Genomic DNA, 20,373 nt, shown 5'->3' with positions numbered 1-20,373 from the left:
ATAGCAAAACCGGGAAGAGACACAACAAAAAAAGAAAACTGCAGGCCAATATCCATGATGAACATCGATGTGAAAATCCTCGATAAAATACTGCCAAGCCAAATCCAGCAGCACATTAAAAAGTTTATCCACCACCATCAAGTCAGCTTCATCCCTGGGATGCAAGGCTGGTTCAACATACACGAATCAATAAACATAATCCATTGCATAAACAAAACCAAAGATAAAAACCATATGATTATCTCCATCGATGCAGAAAAGGCCTTTGATAAAATTCAACATCGCTTCATGTTAAAAACTCTCAATAAACTAGGTATTGATGGAGCATATCTCAAAACAATAAGAGTTACTTATGACAAACCCACAGCCAGTATCATACTGAATGGGCAAAAGCTGGAAGCATTCCCTTTGAAAACTGGTACAAGGATGCCCTCTCTCACCACTCCTATTCAACATACTATTGGAAGTTCTGTCCAGGACAATCAGGCAAGAGAAAGAAATAAAGTGTGTTCAAATAGGAAAAGAGGAAGTCAAATTGTGTCTGTCCGCAGATGACATGACTGTATATTTAGAAAACCCCATCATCTCAGCCCCAAAACTCCATAAACTGATAAGCAACTTCAGTAAAGTCTCAGGATACAAAATAAGTGTGCAAAAATCACAAGGATTCCTTTACACCAAAAATATACAAGCAGACAGCCAAATCATAAATGAACTCCCATTCACAATCGCTACAAAAAGAATAAAATACCTAGGAAGGACCTCTTCAAGGAGAACTATAAACAACTTCTCAAGGAAATAAGAGAAGATGCAAACAAATGGAAAAAATTCCATTCCCATGGACAGAAAGAATCAATATCGTGAAAATAGCCATACTGCCCAAAGTAATTTGTAGATTCAACGCTCTTCTCATCAAATTACCATTGACATTCTTCACAAAATTAGAAAAAACTATTTTAAGTTTCATATGGAATTGAAGAAAACCCCATATAGCAAAGATAATCCTAGGCAAAAAGAACAAAACTGGAGGCATCATGCTACCTGACTTCAAACTATACTACAAGGCTACAGTAACCAAAATAGCATGGTACTGGTACTAAAACAGCCATATAGAACAATGGAGCAGAACAGAGACCTCAGAAATAACACATGTCTGCAACCATCTGATCTTTGACAAACCTGACAAAAGCAAGCAATAGGGAAAGGATCTCCTATTCAGCAAATGGTGGTAGGAAAACTGGCCAACCGTATGCAGAAAACTGAAACTGCACCCCTTCCTTACACCTTACACAAAAATTAACTCAAGATGGATCAAAGACTTAAATGTAAAACCCAAAACCATAAAAACCCTAGAAGAAAACCTAGGTAATACCATTCAGGACCCAGGCATGGGCAAAGACTAAAATTTGGTGTTTTAGTTTCATGACTAAAACACCAAAAGCAATTGAAACAAAAGCCAAAATTGACAAACGAGATCTAAATAAAAGAGTTTCTGCACAGCAAAAGAAACACTAATTAGAGTGAACAGAGAACCTACAGAACGGGAGAAAATGTTTGCAATCTTCCCGTCTGACAAAGGTCTAATATCCAGAATTTACAAGGACTTAAACAAATTTACAAGAAAAAAAAAAAAAAAACATCAAAAAGTGGGTAAAGGATATGAACAGACACTTCTCAAAAGAAGACATTTATGTGGCTAACAAATATATGAAAAACAGTTCAACATCACTGATCAGAGAAATGCAAATCAAAACCACAATGAGATACCCTCTCACGCCAGTCCAAATGGCAATTATTAAAAAGTCAGCAAACAAGGGATGCTGGTGAGGCTGTGGAGAAATAGGAACACTTTTACACTGTTGGTGGGAATATAAATTAGCTCAACCATTGTGGAAGACAGTATGGCAATTCCTCAAGGATCTAGAACCAGAAATATCATTTGATGCAGCAATTCCATTATTAGGTATATACCCAAAGGAATATAAATCATTCTACTATAAAGACACGTGCACATGTATGTTTATTGCAGCACTATTTACAATAACAAAGATTTGGAATAAACCCAAATGCCCATCAATGATAAGGTGGATAAAGAAACTGTGGTACACATACACCATGGAATACTACGCAGCCATAAAAAGGAATGAGATCATGTCCCTTGCAGGGACATAGATGAAGCTGGAAGCCATCATCCTCAGCAAACTAACACAGGAACAGAAAACCAAGCACCGCATGTTCTCACTCATAAGTGGGAGTTGAACAACGAGAACACATGGACACAGAGAGGGGAACGACACACATCAGGGTCTCCTGGGGGTGGGAGGCGAGGGGAGGGAACTTAGAGGACAAGTCGATGGGTGCAGCAGACCACCATGGCACATGTTTACCTATGGAACAAACCTTCACGTTCTGCACGTGTATCCTGTTTTTTCTAGAAGAAATTTATTTTAAAAAGCGACCAGAACTCATCAATAAGCTTATCTCATCAAGATTTCAGGATTCAAGTCAATATTAAAACATCAATAGTTTTTCTATATGTTTGCAATAAACAAGAGGAAATATAAATTTTAAGTGCCATGTACAATAGCTACAAAACCAAAATACTTATGCACCAATCTGATTTAAAAAGGTCAGGATACTAAATGCTACCAAACACTCATTTAAAAAATAGACATGAATAAATGGAGAGATAGACCATGTTCATGGTATTTTATACCCAATATCATTAGTATGTAGATTCTCCCTGAATTGATCTATGTATCAATGGAATCCCAATCAACAGTAGCAGGATTGCTACAGAAATTGACAAGTCACTTCTAGTATTGATTTATTTGTAAAAGCAAAAGATCTGAAATAGCTCAAAACAATGTTGAAAAGGAAGAATAAAATTGGAGGTTTCACATAACTGATTTCAAAACTGCAGTAATCAAGAAAGCTTCATATTGGTGAAAGGAAAAACACACAGATCAATGGGATAAACAGAGAGTCCAGAAACAAACCAACACAAATACGGTTAGCTGATTATAAAAAATGCAAGTAACTTAAAAGCAGAAAGTGTAGTTCTTTTCAACAAAAGGTACAAGGACAATCAGAAATTCATATGCAAAAATTTTTTTTAATCCTCATTCCTACACTGCACTACATATAAAAATTAACTCAAAATGGGTCCTGGACATAAATGTAAAACATAAAACCAAACTTCCAAAATAAAACAGTAGAAAATCTTTGAGACAGTGGGTTAGGCATAGAAATTTTAGAAAGGACATGAAAGGCACAATCCATGAGAGAAAAGATTGAGAAATTGGACTTCAAAATTAAAAGCTTCTGCTCTCCAAATACAATGTTAAGAGAACGAGAAGACAAGCCACATACTGGAAAAAACATTTGCAAAACATCTGACAAATAATTTTCCTTTGAGAGGCCGAGGCAGGCGGATCACAAGGTCAGGAGATGAAGACCATCCTGGCCAACGTGGTGAAACCCTGTCTCTACTAAAAATACAAAAATTAACTGGGTGTGGTGGTGTGCCCCTATAATCCCAGCTACTCGGGAGGCTGAGGGAGGAGAATTGCTTAAACCTGGAAAGCAGAGGCTGCAGTGAGCCAAGATCACACCACTGCAGTCCAGCTTGGTAACATGGCAAAACGCAATCTCAAAAAAAAAAAAAAAAAAAAAAGAATTTTCAAACAGAATGCTCGAAACTCAATAAAATGGACATGTTCCATCCAATTATAAAAACAGAGGCAACAGATTTGAACAAACAGGTCCCCAAAGATGATATATGAATGGTAAATAAGCATATGAAAAGATGAGCAATGTTATTAGTCACTAAGGAAATACAAAGTAAAATCACAAATGAAATGCAACTCCAAGATAAATTACTAAATAAAAATGTTATTTTAATTGCCAATGAAAACTGCTGGTGAGGCTGCAGATCACCTGAAACTTCCATTCACTTCCCATCACTGCACAGGTGCAAAACTGTACATACAGCTGCTTAGCAAAAGTTTGCCAGCTTCTTACACAGTGAAAACTACATTCACTGCATGACTCAGCGATCCCGCTCTTAGGTATTACACAGTCTTTACATCAGTGAAGAGCAGTTCTTTTTAAATATTCAAAAATTGGACCCAAGTGTCCTTCAACAGAGAAGGAATAAACTAGTCCTGGTATAACCGTAATATGGAACACTACTCAGCAGTTGACAGGAATGAGCTGTCGTGCACACAGATGGGTGAACCCCCCGTGAACCACAGTAAGTGACAGAGGCGCATATGCTCCATAATTCCAGCCATATGACATTGTGGAAAGGGCAAAACCAGGGGACAGAAAACAGACCAAGGGCTGCCAGGGCATGGGGGTGGCGTGGGAATACACAGGTGACCACAGAGGAGCTCAAGAGAATTTGGGGGTGGTGGCTGTTCCATACCTTGACTATGCTGGTAGTTATATGACTGTGTGTTCCCAAAACTCCTGGAACTGGACACCGAGAAGGATGAGTTCTACTGTGTATAAAGTATAGCTCAATTTTTAAACAGAAGATAAAATGGCCCAAGAAGGAAAGGGTGGCATGAAGTGGTGGGCTGGATGATTCTCCTGTATATGAGAATCATGAAACGGAATAAAATTATTACATGTATTGAAAGCACCTATGAAGGCCCTTGAAAACTCCCAGCAGAAGACAGCAACACAGGAGGAGTCGACTGTTTACAGACTTTACAGAGAGCTATGCACCTCCAGCCCTCTGCCTGGGCACACCTCACCCACTCCTGCTGCAGCTGCCAAAAACCACAGTCTTTCTGCTCAAGGCGGCAGATGACTGTGTAAGCAGCTGAGCATCTAGAACGGTGAGGGGGAAATTTTGGAAACGAGAAAGCGCAGAAAGGCTGAGATGCCCAATCTGATAGGGAAGATCCTGGCTCTCCTTAACCACAATTACACATTTGCATACATTTGCCAAAACCCCTCAAGTTCAAGCAGATGTAAATTATATCCTCATGCTGTTACAAAAAAAAAAAAAAAAAAAAAAAAAAAAAGCTTTCTGAAGAAAAAAAGTCCCAAGATAATACACTCTGGAGCTGGACAACCGAGGTGCTGGCTGGGGCAAGCAGAGCCTATACAAGACCAACCCAACTCCAGTCATCTCCAGAACGCAGTACAGGAATTCACCAAGCACTCTGTAGCAACACCTCACCCAGCTGAAAACCACAATGCCTGGAAGCATCACCTACCCAGAAAGCAGCCACAAGCAACAAAGAAACTCAAAGATGGGCCGGGCGCAGTGGCTCACGTCTGTAATCCCAGCACTTTGGGAGGCCGAGGTGGGCGGATCACAAGGTCAGGAGTTCGAGACCAGCCTGACCAATATGGTGAAACCCTGTCTCTACTAAAAATACAAAACAAAAACTAGCCAGGCATGGTGGTGCGTGCCTGTAATCCCAGCTACTCAGGACGCTGAGGCAGGAGAGTCACTTGAACCCAGGAAGTGGAGGTTGCAGCGAGCCGAGATCACGCCACTGCACTCCAGCCTGGGTGACAGTGAGAGACTCCGTCTCAAAAAAAAAAAAAAAAAAAAAGAAACTCAAAGATACATCACAAGCCCACGTGTTGAAGCTCATGCACTTTGTCAATGAGGATTTCAAGAGATGGGTCTCTACTCACACATTGCAGGCACTCATACAATGTGGGCACTCACACAACACAGGTGAGCTTCGCTGTTTCCCTCCCTGCTGCAGAACAGATGTCACGTGTCAGAAAGGGGTGAGGGAAGCTGCTAGAAGCACACCAATAGCAACTGTGGGGATTCCAGGGAGAAGAGAGACCGAAACACTGCAGAAAGCACAACAGGCTGGAGCCATTTAGAACACGACAAAACCCCAGATGCCAGCCGTCCTTGAAAGCATCAAACAGTGCAGCAAAGGGAGTCAAGAAGTGCAAAATCATGACCGATTCATCAGGGAACAGGGCTTTACAAATGAACTGAAGGCCAGGCATGGTGGCTCACACTTGTAAGCTCAGCACTTTGGGAGGCCAAGGCAGGAGGATCACTTGAGCCCAGGAGTTCAAGACCAGCCTGGGCAACGCGGCAAAACCTAATCCCTACAAAAAAAAAAAACAATAACAACAACAAATTTGCCAGGCATGGTGTCACAGGCTGGTAGTACCAGCTACCGGGGAGTCTGAGGGTGCAGTACAACCCGCACTCCAGCCTGGTTGACAGAGCAAGACCCTGTCTCAAAAACTAAAAATGAAGTAATTGTAGATTAATCACAGGGACATCAGATACATGAAAATTTCACTTTTGCAAAACATCGTTGCTTAAAAATAAGACAAGGGAGGCATTGTCGCATTTGCATTTTATCGCGCTGTTCTCACTAAAACCATTCAATTTGGCATGCAGCATCATCCGAAGCATGTGGTAAACAATTTGTAAGTCCTAATCACCACCTCTAAAATTAAACACTAAAAACGTATTTGCAAAAACCTAATTACTTCTTTTAAAATGTCACAAAATACTCTCCGAAACATTTCACAGAAGCACTAGACTGGAAATACAGGCACAAGGTGACACATTATTTGTTGCTGTTTTTTCAAGGGTCACTGCAGCGGATGCGAGGCAGCACTAATAAAGCCCTTCTTTTGACTTTGCTTCATTTACCACTGAAGAAATAGATTCTCCAGAAACATCCACCTCAGTCACACGACTCAGTATGGCGATGAGAGAATGAAGTTGCTGGGTGTTTCCTCCTATCGACTGTCAATCCTATCCATTGTCAATTACACTCTGAGCCTTTCTCCACCACGAGGGGTCGGACTCATCAACCTGGCAGGTTTTCCCGGGTGCCAGCTGGGAGCAGCTGCTGGATTCGAATAGCACCTCTCTCCGTGGTTCGCCCTACATTACCTGGACCGTTCACGCTGTTTCTGAATTAACTGTCTGAAACTTCCACTTTCTCTTGACCACACTGCCTTCTAGAGACTGCACAGAGGGTGTAAAAGGTGTCAGTTGTCATTGGCCCTGCACATGATTCTTGTGGCTGAGGGAAGGCAACATTTCACTTAGGTGAGGATATCTGGCAATTTTCTTGATTTCCAGTTATCCAGGTTATCAATAAAGGAAAAACAGAAGGTAATTCCACATACATCAATGTTCACATTCATCTCCTACTTTAGTTTATATTTCTAAGGTATAAGTAAAAAATCTAGTCTTGACAAAATAGCTCTAGAAAGGAAATGTCACCAATAATTCAATAGAAGGTGCACTTTTTCTCAATCTGCATTACCACGGTTTAGGAGGCCAGAATGGGGGTAAGAGCTGGTCACAGTAAAATGTTCACTGTAAAGACTTCCTTTGTTACTAGCGCAGCACAGGTGGAAGTACTCTGAAATTATGTGAAGACCATGTCTGTTATAACAACGAATCACTCTTCCTTATACACCATGCATGCATTCAACAGATAATTCATTTCCTTTTCTATAGTATAAAGGAAATGAGATCTTTTTAAATCAAAGTAAGCACTTTTGATTATCAAAATCATTTATTGGTAAGATGATAAGATTTCAGTAAATATTGATGATAATGTAATAACTAGAAAAATCAAGCATAAGCATGACAAGAAAATGTTTCTAAAAAACATTTGAGAAGGAGGACTACTAGGTCCTTCCTCTATGAATTGACTGGCATCTTTAAAGTGGAGCTCTTCAGAATCAGAAACCAGGAAATTAAAAGCAGGAAATGAAATAATGGGCAAGGCATGAGGTGGAATAGAAGATAGTTCTTCAACACATTAGGCACAAAGGAAGAACAAAGGAAAATAGACCTCTTTTCTAAAAATAGAGGAAAATTTCCATTGTAGAGGCTGAAAACTAAAGAGATCCAGATCCTCTTTTTAAATTTCCTGCAAATGTCAACTATCAGCCAATCACCAATTACCTTTTGAGCACCTACCCTATGACCAGGGCTCTGCAGGTCAGCATCACCGGCTACCAGGGAAATACAAGGTGTGGTCTCTGCACTCAGAGAACTTGCAGCCATACTGAGGGAATAATGAATAAATTTTACACACATACCTCCAATTATGTTAATACAGACTAAGTTTTTCAGGATTTCAGAAGCTACCAAAGTTTGGAGTGGTCCGGATAGTTTCACAGAAGAGATCAGACTTAGGTGGGGACAATAAAGGTTTCAAACAGAGCAGTGACACAATTAAAGAGGCAATCATGGAAGAGTCACCTGCATGCAAGGGTACATGGAGTCAGAAGAGTGTGAAGCCAGGGGCTGACCTGCACCAGCCAGTGCTGAGGCCATGAGAAGGGAGAGGGAGGATGTGGTGCACTGGAAGGAGGAACCTGCGGAATGGCTGGCTGGAAACAGGTGTGCAGTGAAGGGAGGCACTGAATATCAGGCTCAGGCCTCCAGGGCTTGAGCAGCTGAGAAAACAAGGAAGTGATTTATGGAGAAGAGGACGAAGGTGTCTGCTGGCTTAGCACACTGGACTTGAGATGAAGCAGCATCTTGAAATGGAAATGCAGAGGCACATAAAGTCCTAAGGTCAGACTGCATGCTGCAGAAGCTCTGCAAAAATCAAAGGCAGCAGAGGTTTCACTGAAGACGGACTGAAATAGCATTTGGAAACAGAAGTGGGACAGACAAGACAACTGAGATTATGTTCAGAGTCTTCAGGGTAAACCCACCTACAAAGTAAAGTTGTGAGGAGGAGAACTCACAAAGACAGGATGCGAGGTCTGTGCTTAGGAATGGAGCCAAGATGGAGAAGCCAGCACTGAGATGTGAACAAGGGTATGTCACGCTGAGGAATGGAGGAGTTTGAGTCCAACAGATGGACAAGCAGTGTACAAAAACAAACAAACAAAAAAAACCCAGAGTTTACAAGGATAGAGTAAGTAATGAAATCATCACTGAATTCAACCATTAAAGGTGAAAGGTTATGAGAAAGAAAGGCAACACGAGAATATCAGGGGTAGAGCCACATCTCAAGGGGCTGATGAGAAAATAGGAAGAAAGTAAAATTATTATATATCAATTATTGGCATGGAAAAGCAACTGAAAGAAATCTTCACATGGAACTAGTCACAAAACAAATGACAGTAACTACTTTAGGTCAGTACATGAATATAGGCGGGAGTACAAGGTGGTAGGTACATATGCTGGAAAGGCCAGGAACAGCTTTTCAAAGTGGATGACACCTCTGCTTACTGGTGAGTAGAACCAAAGTCCCAAGAGAGAAGGGAAGACTCATGACACTAACAAGGCAGCGTAGACACAGGCCCAGGGACCCTTGAGAGTTGAGGAACGAAGACATTTGAGAGGAAAATGGAGATGGGTCATTTAGGAAAGAAGGGTCTAACAGTCCGTGCTCCCCCAAAATGTATGTGTTGAAATCTTAACCCCTCAAGTGATGATATTAGGAGGCTGGACCTTTGGAAGGTGATCAGGTCATGGAGGGGGGCTCAGTCCCTTCTAGAAGAGACTCCAGAGAGCCGGTTTGCCCCTTCCACCACATAAGGACACAGGAAGAAGCCATCATCTATTAGCCAGGAAACAAGCCCTCCCCAGACCGAGCCTGCCAGCACCCTGACCCCGGACTTCCCAGCCTCCCAAACTGGAGGGAATACATTTCTGTGGTTTATAAGCCTCCGACTCTATGGTATTCTGCTATGGCAACCTAAATGGGCAAAACGAAGGGGAACTTGTTTACCTCTGGGGCTGAAAGAAGCCATCTAACTTAAAGGTTAACCACACCTGGAACGCTCAGCAAGAGGCCATGTCAACGTCCTTCCAAGGCTGAAACAGTCAAACCTACGCTGTTTGCATTTAAAGGTGCAGTATCTGACTTTCACCCCAGAGTTCAGAAAAATTGCCAGAAGGCATTGAAGGACAACCTTTATTTACTTCTAGCAACACTGGGATTGGTTAAAGAGAGATGAAAGGGATGGCATGGCAGCAGTTTATTTGGAAAGAATGGGAAAGGGCCATCCTAGAACACACAGATTAAGATCCAGGCTACATCATCGCATTCAAACTATGCAACCGAAGTGTCTTGAAAAGCATCAAGGGCTTGAGGACTAAACATGACTTTCCACGAAGGACAAACCACACTCACTTCATCTCCACACAGGAAAAACAAACGACATCTTTCCTGGGGAGTTCTTCTGAGTTGATCTCACACAGCATTTCCATCAAGAACTTAGGAACATGACGTCGAGGGGACACTGAGGTAGGAAAAGCTCAGCTGAAGCCCAAGAGTTCCTGCCTCCCCTTCTAGGAAGGGTCGACAAGGACAGCTGGACCTCAAAGTGGGCTACACCCAGTAGTGTCCCGTCAGCCCAGGGCTGGGCGCCCGGGAGTCCTGAGGGAGGCAGGGGTATCTGGAGAACCGTGATCAGAAAAGGAGATGCACTGAGCAGAGCTGGGTCAGCACGCACGCTGCAGGGAAAGGGAGGCAGCTCAGCCTCAGAGGAGTCGTGAGCTCCCACTGCAGAAGCCAAGGAGCAGTCAACAGGGAGCCCGCAAGCTCCAGCTGTGTGCTGGGCTCCTGGCCAGGAGGCACCCAGGCCAAGACTCTGAGGCTAAGTGGACACAGCTTTCCACAGGGATTTGATCCCTTTTGTCCTAAACATATAAATACAGCTGTCATTTTTCTACTGTTGTGTTACAGTTTTAGAGATGTTTTTCTTCTTAATTTCTGATTCATAAACATTAAGAACTGTGTTCGACTTCTAATATTTTCTCTTGTCATTTCTCAAACAATGACAACAGTTAATGATGACTGAGTTCTCCTTTGTGCCCGGCACTCACCACGGATTCATCATATGCAGCCCTCCCAGCAGCCCTCCAGGGTGCTGTCACCCTTGCAGAAGAATGAGAAAGCCATGGCCTGGGACAGGTTACGTACTTAGGTCACACAGCCAAGGAGCAGCACAGACCTGCTCTCGCCCTGCTCTGCAATACCTCTGTCCACAACCTGGTACTCTAGGATATCAGCAGGAGCTTGAGGAATTCCTCCTTCAATGAGTCCTGCTGGGATGCAAGACCGTTGCTGAAAGTGAACTGTTTTTGTTCTGTGAACGTAAATGCTATCACCACTATCCTCATCTCATGCACAACTTCCCAAAAGGTGGTCATGCATTCCTGGGGTTCTGTAGAACCTTCCAGGGATCAGTGAGGTCGAAACTATGCTCATGATAGTACTAAGAGTCATTTGCCTCTTTCCCTGTGTGGCATTTGCATTGATGCTACAAAAACCATGGCAGGTAAAGCTATGGGCGCCTGAGGACTAACCAAAGCCCCTGCTCCCAGCCATACTCACTGCCACCAAATCACTCACTTCAACACACTCGCAGCGTTTGAGAAAATGCCAATGTCACCTCAAATGTCCTTCATGAAGGAATGAAAATTATGAATGCTATTCAACACTGACCTTGAGCACATGACCTTTGTAATATCCCGTGTAAGGAAATGAGAAGAACTCATGAAGCACTTCTGGTATGCATTGAAGCCAACAATTATCTCAAGAAAAAGCACTTATGTGATTGTGCACATTGCAAGCTGAACTAGACACTTGTTTCACGGAACTGCTTCACTTGAAAGAACAAGTAACCTACAAACTATAGTTACTAATTCTTGGGTGGTTGGCAGGCATTTTCTCAGAATGAGGCTGTTATGTTTACAAAAGCAACTAAGAGTATTTGGGTTGAGCAATAAAATTTGAGCATTCAAAAAACTTCAAATTTTCAAAACATGCATGTGCGTTTGACAGTGTCCCAATACTAAAAGTCTTTTCTAAAGATGTTGATGAAAATATTAATGCATGTGATTTTTTTAATATTGTATAATTAAATGTGTCATACATTTGCATAACTCATTGAACATTTGCATAACTCAATGAACCAATATTTTCCAAATGACCAATGCATCATGTTGCAAAATACTGCATGGGTAAAAATGCATTCAAAGTGCAGACTATAATAATAGATTTTAATGTAACAGGGAATAAAAAGTTCATTGATATGGGTTCTGATTCCACATTGTAACTAACCTTTAAGAAACTATCACTTGTCAAGTTTTGGTGTGGTACCAAATAATATCCACAATTATCAACCAAGTCTATGAAAATATTCCTCTCTTTTTCAAGTATATGTTTACATGAGATTTTTATATATCACAAGCAAAAATAGAAAGATTACATTAAAAATATGCTTCAAGCCCACTTGCCCATGACCTGGCCTCTACCCCCACATCCACCACCTTTCTGCACAGCCTCTTGTCTCTGAGGAGAGCAGCAGTCTAGATGCAGTGACCTGGTCTACACCTTGCTGCGTCTCACTGTGTCTGAACCCGGCACAGAGTGTGGCATGCCTGACAGGCACTGGATGCCTGCTATTTGGAATTCATTTAAAGCATTTCTATTGTAAGAGAGAAATGACTGAATATTTTTAAATTATAGTATTGATATTAGCAAAGAGATGCTTCCATTTCCCCTCCACTCATACAAAAGCACTGGAGAGGAAGAATTTCCAGTGGTGTTTCTGGCTCAGAATTGTAAGATCCCACAGACTCAGTCCGTTCTGCTGACGGACGGCGGGACGGGAGCCAGCCCCTCTGGCACAGGCGCATTTGTCAGCTGCAGGTGCACGGAGTATGTGACACATATTTGAACAGCAGTGACAAGGTCATGTGGCAAGAACGCTGCACAGGCTTCAGGTGCAGAAGGCGGCACCGAAGGACGTTTAGGAGCATTTTCGCCCATCCCAACTATGCAGACGGCTTGTTAAGTTCACATGCAATCTGTGCCTACAATATTTACCAATTTGTGAAATGTACTCTTAAGTGTAAGTCAAGGTGTAAATTTGTGTTTGGGTATTCTACAACTTTTTTTAAGGCCTGTCTTTTTCTGCTTATTCTATTTACGAGCAGAAAATGTGAGTTTGTATTTATGGAACTCTTTTTTGCAACGCCATGGATGCCCCTCCTTCAAAGATCAATGAAGACAAATCCTGAAGATGAACAAACAGGAAACAAATGCCTTGCCTTGAACAGAAATTATATGGCCTTATGGATGGAATCTCCACGCAATCTGAACAGTGAATCTCAGTTCAGAATCACAAATCCCAGCTGCTTCTCACACTGGCTTTCTCTTGGGGAAAAGCTGCCAGGTTCCCTGAAGATATGAAGAAAAAAGGCCCCTGAACAATCTCATTTGTCAATTCAAAGTGCCTGTGGACTTTCAAGCCCCTTTCCTCTTCATGTTTGATTTTCTTTCCTTAAATTACTCATCGGAGAAGACACATTTTTCTCCAAAATATGGCTGTCAATTTAGGGTGACCAAGTAATAAATTCCCCTGAAAGTACCTTCACAGAGTGTGGTGTAGGCAGCCAATAAGGATTTCTCTTTAAGCCTTCCCAGAAATGAAAATTTGAAATGTTACTTTTTGTGTCCAAAATTTATATTTACAACCATGCCTAAGTTACCATAACCTAAACTCCAGCTTGTTTGGTACCTTGCAGAAACATCATAAATTGACTATATGTACAATTATAATTTGAAATAATTCATATATTTTAAAAGTTACAGATAGCATCTCTGTAACTCATGGAGAAAACCAAGTAAATACAATAACATGCTTTCTTTTTGTGACTACAATGGCTTATGCATTATGTGGCCATATTTTAATAAACACCCACCAACCTGAGGCCAACAGAAGTGGGACAAGGGGCCACTCGTGGAGAACAGAAATGGAATCTGAAGCTCCAGACGCCAGGGGCTGGATGCACAGCTCAGAGAAGACCATCCAGCTGAACTAGCAGGGACTGTTGCTGTTTTCTCCAGGGCCTATTCCTGCTGCTTAGGCATTACCAGGCAGGCATCAAGTTCTAGGAACTACTTTAATGTCCTCTCACCCCATGGGAGATACCTACACTGACACTTTTCATTAAGAGTTTGCTCACAGCAAAATCCCATCGCTGCTCTTTGTCTAGGTCATAGCAGATGTCCCAAAGTAAGAATTTTGTCTATCTGCTTAAAACCAATTTTCTGTAACAGATAATATTGTGGATAACTGGTGAATTTTTTAAAAAATGAACTAATAAATGAATGACCAAACAAAGGCTATGAGGAATTGGGTGCTTCCTGAACACCCACTTCATCTCATCTCCTTTCCTTTTCACTGTCAAGGTCAAAAATAAGTTAGAACATATCAGAGGGGCAGAGAATGCCCTGAGGCGGTGTGTCATGAGAGCACTGCCTGGATCCTGCAGTCTGTCCAGAGGGCAGTTTGGAGGGGAAGACATTCTGCCAGCGGGAGGGGAGGAAGGGCGCTGGCCCAGCCTTGGCATGACGCCCAGGCCACTGCAAACAGCACAGTGCTGGAGAGGCGTGAGGGTCATCAGGCCCCCAGGAGAGCTGGGAAGCAAATCCAAGTCCACTGGGGAGAGGGAAAGAGGATGAGAATTTGAGTCCTCAGCCGAGCAACCAGGAAGAAAGTAGGGAAGCTTCCGAGATGGAAGGCAAGGTGGCGAAAACTGACCTGCATCCGCTGATCTTTGTTCGCTTGCTACCTCTCCAGGCTAGACTGGAACCATTTCATTTCCTTCTTCAGGACCCAAGTTGTGATTTCTAAAATTGTCATGAATACAACGAAAGTGTTTCCATGGAGCCCACCATATGAAAAGGCAGACTGGTTCATCCGTGACTGTCCCTTACAAAACGTCAATGCAATACCTTGTGTTTTATTAATGAAGAGCATTGCCCAGAGCATCTTTTCTGTTTTTAAGTGAAAATCTTTCTTCTATTATTTGAGTCCAAATGAATCTCCTATGTAGAGAGGGATAGAGGGATCCAAGTTTTCTACTTCTAGAACGACATAATTTTTTTTTTTTTTTGAGATGGAGTCTCACTCTGTCGCCCAGGCTGGAGTGTAGTGGTGCGATCCCGGCTCACTGCAAGCTCCGCCTCCTGGGTTCATGCCATTCTCCTGCCTCAGCCTCCTGAGTAGCTGGAACTACAGGCACCCATCACCACGCCTGTCTAATTTTTTTTTATATTTTTAGTAGAGACGGAGTTTCACAGTGTTAGCCAGGATGGTCTCGATCTCCTTACCTCGTGATCCACTCGCCTGGGCCTCCCAAAGTGCTGGGATTATGGGCGTGAGCCACCGCGCCCGGCCTAGAACCACATAATTTTCTAAAAGTTTCATTGCTTCATATTTCACCACAACCCCACTGAGTATTACTGATGACCTTACACTTCATTTTTAAGACTCCAATGTTGATCACTATTGACCTTGTCTCTTAAAGAAGCAATAAAAGACTTAGCTGTGGTGATGGAGTGGTATCAACATAATAAAGAGAAAAAACAGTAAAGATACTGGGCAGGCAATGAATTTTAAAAATCAATTAATGAATCAATGCCATTTTCATTTTGTCACAAAAATCCTGAGTCAGAGACAAGGCTGGATCCTGATTTTATTGGCATTTCTGGCAATGTTAATTAAATGAAAACCCTCCACTGGTTGACTGAGAAAGCACACAAGGAAAGGAGATGACTGTTACGGATTTGTGGATGCACATCACTTCGGTAAGACGCTGAAACGGTGTTTTCATCAGTAGCTGCAGGCGATGGAAAATGGCTGATGTTCTGAGCTTAGCATGTCTTAAGCATGTTAAATCATTTAAATATTGTTTATGTCAATCAATATAAACCACTACTTTGATCATTTAAAGAGGCCGCACTATTTTATCACTTGTCTAATAGCTAATAGCACATCAACTACTCACTTTTTTCACCTGATCTCATCTGGGGCATTCTGGGTAAACACTGGCAGAAGGCGCACAGTTTCTCAGCTTCCGCAGAGCACCCGAAGCACGAGGAGACTCCTTGGGAAGACCTGTCTCCTTCAAGACCCTTCGTCAGTCTGGTGGATTTCAATCCTCAATGAATTTCTAAGCACACTATGATGTGGGGTGCAGTCATAAAGACAAGAAGATTAAAAAGCAAAATAGACATGATTCTCTTTTTGGTGTAGGAAAACACACACACAGCAGCACATAGCGTTAATCGATCATAGATAACTCCTGTTCTATAACTACTGTTCTGAAGTCACCCACTGTGTTCTCTTTTCTTATGTTCTTGTCATTCTGACTCCACCCAAAGTCAAAAATTTCCTAGTTTTCAACAACATGAAATATCAAAGCCTAAAAGCTACAAGAGGATCAAATCTCTCTTTCTTTAATCCTATAAGGCCCAGGCTTAGTTAGTTAAGAAATTTTGAGCAATGAGTACCCCTGGACAGGGAGGGAGGAGACACATAAGCAGAGGATGTGCTCCATACATAAAGAAATGAGTATTTAATAGGAAAAAAATTAACCATCCAATGGAGAGTTGTTGAAAACTTGAATGCAAACACAAAATCACTTGGGGGATAATTGGAAAAAGGCAAAGTATTTGGAAATGACATGATTATAATAGCATGCTTCCTGAAGGCTGAGAGCATTAAGAGATGACCAGAATGGGTAATTGCTTCTTGAAAGAGGTGACTCACAGAACAATTAGAGGCATGGCATTAGAAAAAGAATGAAGGATCAAGTCATAAATATAAATAAATACAGTATAAAGTTGAGCAATGATGAGAATTGGTACTATTTACTGTAAGCCATTTCTTCAAGAGAAGCATAGGAGCCAGTCCTCAGTTCAAAGGAAGTCTGGAAATCCGGGCAGGAAAAGGGTCTCTGGATTCCACATGGAGTTTCGTGTGGTGCTTGGCAGTTTTTCACTCTTGTTTCTCCAATAGGCTAAAATATAAATGTTTCAAGGGCAGACAAAACCCACTATTTTTCTGTCACATTGAAAACAATTTGGCCAGGCAGAGTGGCTCACGTCTGTAATCCCAGCACTTTGGGAGGCCGAGGTGGGTGGATCACTTGAGGTCAGGAGTTCGAGATCAACCTGGCCAACATGGTGAAACCCTCTCTACTAAAACTACGAAAAAAAAAAAAAAAGTTAGCTGTGTGTGGTGGCACGCGGGCCGTGCCTGTAATCCCAGCTACTCAGTTAGCTGAAGCATGAGATCTTTTGAACGTGGGAGGCGGAGCTTGCAGGTGACAGAGGAAGACCCTGTCTCAGAAAAAGAAAGAGAGAGAGAAGAGGGTTGCGGGGAGGAAGGGAGGGAAGGCAGGGAGGGAGGAAGGGAGGGAAGGGAGAGAGGAAAAGAAGGAAGGAAGGGAAACAGAAGAAAGGAAGAAAAACATTTAACAAAGGATGTTAACAGGCTTTGAATGTTGCCTCCAATATGCATTTAAAAGGACTTTGCTTTGATATGATCATGCATAACACTGTCATGAAACTTACAAAGTACTCCTTTAAAAGGTGATAGACCATTTCACAAATCGATGACTATAAATACTAAAAATCTTAGGTACTTTTTTTTAACTAATAGCACATTTATTGTTGATCAAAATTATACTTGATTTTTGAAGCCTTTGGGAAAAAAAAGGTCACAATTATCTTCTCATACACGTTGCACCTGGAACTTGTCACTACAGCATCCTGTCGTGCTGCTTGGCCGTCGGAAGTGACCGAGATGTTCATATTACAATCTATGATGCAAAAACACAAAATGAAAACAGCAAACTGCACACCCGGTGTATTCTGAATGCTCTTTGTTGCTGTCATATTTCAGAAAGTTACTATGTGTCCAATACAGGATGGAAGTAGAATAGTTCAACACCTAGATTCATGATTTAAAATTGTAGTTTACATTTTAAAATCTATTAGTGGATAAAATATTCAATCTGTTTACTTTTCTTCTCTTAAATCTATTTCTCATTATCGTCAAAAAAAAAAAAAAAAAGCCAATGAGAAATCAAATTGAACATTTGTTGCTGAAGAAAAACTGAAATTTCCTTTTTAAATTCTGATTTGAGATCAAATACTCAGAGCAGATGACACCCAGGAAGCCACACTTGCAACACAGCTCTGGGAAAATTCCTCATAAGTCCATGATGCCTGTTGCTTTGTTGCTGCTGTTTTTAAAGTGATGGCAGCTCTGCTCAAAAACGTTTAAATCGATTTCAAATAAATAAAATCAACATTCTGAAGTAGACTGAGAAAAACACCTAAAATGTTGAAAATATCCTCAATACTGATTCATAGTATTTCTTAAAATAGAATTTTCTATTATTTGACAAGTTCTGACCTTGTTAATACTCTACACAAAAAGGAAACTTACAATGGAAAACAGTCCTGAAGACCATGCACAAAAGTGAGAACAGACTCTGAGCAGAGGAATTCAGGGTTTTCACTTTTTCATTTTTTTCTTATCTGCATTTTCTAATAAGTCTACAACCAACATAAATTGTTTACAGTTTAACAAAGTATTAAGTTTTAAACTAGTGTGAGGTATCAGAAGAGAAAATTTCATTTAAAAATATAATTATTAGGCTGGGCACGGTGGCTCACGCCTGTAATCCCAGCACTTTGGGAGGCCGAGGCGGGCAGATCATGAGCTCAGGAGATCGAGACCATCCTGGCTAACACAGTGAAACCCCGTCTCTACTAAAAATACAAAAAATTAGCCAGCGTAGTGGTGGGCACCTGTAGTCCCTGCTACTTTGGAGGCTGAGGCAGGAGAATCGCTTGAACCCGGGAGGCGGAGCTTGCAGTGAGCCGAGATAGTGCCACTGCACTCCAGCCTGGGTGACAGAGAGAGAGTCCATTTCAAAAATAAATAAACAAACAAACAAACAAACAAAAATATATATAGAGAGAGAGAGTCTACTGTAAGGCATTGCGCATGCCTGACGCTGAGAAAAGTGCAAATATGAGTAAAATCTCATTCCTTCTTTCAAAGACTTTAGACCTCCATTGGAGTCATGATTAAATTACAGAATAATAATAACAACAGTAGATAGCATTTAACCCCAGACCACTGAGTAAGGCACTTTTAAATACTTCTAATCTTTACACTCACTTCGCAAGTTGGAAATTATCTGTTTCACAGATAAGGAAACCAAGGGTCGGAGAAATGAAACTATCTGCGCACAGTTTGCATGCGGCCAGATTTGCATTCTTTTCATTCCATTGTGTTTGGTAAAATATTCCCTTTAAAAGAGTAACATGTATGCCAAACAAGTGATAAATGCTCCAAAGAATTACTTGGCATTCAAACCAGATATGATTTATGCTTACAGGGACGTCGCCATGAACACACATTATTGATTCCCAATCGTGCGGTTAGGCTGGCTGTAGAGAGTTCCAGAGGATGGAACGCCACATAACAGAATGGATTACACTGATTTTAACACGGGAGTTAAGAGTGGGGAAAACCAAGTGTCTCATGTCAAGCTGAGGAACAGAAACTTTCATTATCTAGCTCAAATACAAATAATATAAACACCATTTTCAACATAGATATGCTACACTTTTCAGGAACTTTCCAAACCATTGTCTCATTGATTCTTGAAAAGTAAAGTAAGCAAACCTATAAACATGTAAAATGATTGTTGATTGAATCAATCAAGTTACTTAACAAAGGACACCTAGCAAGTTAGTGGGAAAGCTATTACAGGAATTTAGTGCTCTTCCAGCCACAAGGCTGCCTATACATCCACACAGAGGCTCCATACATGGGCGGAACACACCCGCACCAGAGGCTCCATGCATGGGCAGGACACACCCATACCAGAGGCTCCGGGCTCGGGCGGGACACACCTACACGAGAGACTCCTCCGTGAATGGGGGGACACACCCACACCAAAGGCTCCGTGCCCGGGCAGGACACACCCACACAAGAGGCTCCGTGCCTGGGCAGGACACACCCACACGAGAGGCTCCAAGCACCGGGGGACACACCCACACCAGAGGCATCATGCATGGGCAGGACACACCCACATGAAAGGCTCCGTGCACTGGGGGACACATCTGCAGGAGAGTCTCACTGCACGATGGGGACACACCCATACCAGAGGCTCCGTGCATGGGCAGGACACAACTCACACGTGTTCCCTTCCCCCATAATATGGTCAGGAATATTTTGCAAGTCAGCTATTGCTAATAATAAGAATAAAAGTAGTAACGCTAAGCAGACTTTACACATATTCTCTCCTGGAGGTTGATTTTGTTATAAACAAGTGGACAGATAAACTTTGAATAGAGGAGGAAACTGAGGCAATCAGGTTTTAAGGAGTGTTCCCGAAGCCACACATCTGGCAGGTTCTGGAGCAGCCAAAGCCAGGCGGAGCCGATTCAAGTCCCGGAGGTGTGTAGACGCTGGCTTCGGTTAGGTTAACCTCCCCAAGTGTCATCACTCAGGGCTCACGTCCTTTGCGGAGTGCTGAGGAGTCTAGGAAAACTAAAG

At 42.0% G+C, this 20,373-nt stretch overlaps 1 protein-coding gene across 6 annotated transcripts in view; it reads right to left on the bottom strand.

Moving 5' to 3' along the window:
• The window catches only part of DCDC2C (doublecortin domain containing 2C), a 121,433-nt gene that overhangs the window by 15,898 nt on the left and 85,162 nt on the right, over nucleotides 1-20,373 (bottom strand). For 4 of the 6 annotated variants that reach the window (XM_021924482.2, XM_021924486.2, XM_021924489.2 and 1 more), the window contains one exon: nucleotides 17,435-17,614. The exons of 1 other annotated variant lie outside the window; for it this stretch is intronic. In XM_021924482.2, coding sequence (XP_021780174.2) covers nucleotides 17,603-17,614 — 12 coding nt within the window. In that variant the 3' untranslated portion in view covers nucleotides 17,435-17,602. Of the gene's footprint in view, nucleotides 1-17,434; nucleotides 17,615-20,118; nucleotides 20,368-20,373 lie in introns of those variants that run through there. One more of the 6 variants, XM_021924483.2, reaches the window with a different exon arrangement.

Source organism: Papio anubis, chromosome 14 (assembly GCF_008728515.1).
Source record: "Papio anubis isolate 15944 chromosome 14, Panubis1.0, whole genome shotgun sequence".
In the NCBI taxonomy this organism is placed as follows: domain Eukaryota; kingdom Metazoa; phylum Chordata; class Mammalia; order Primates; family Cercopithecidae; genus Papio; species Papio anubis.
This window is presented reverse-complemented; position numbering and strand designations above follow the sequence as displayed.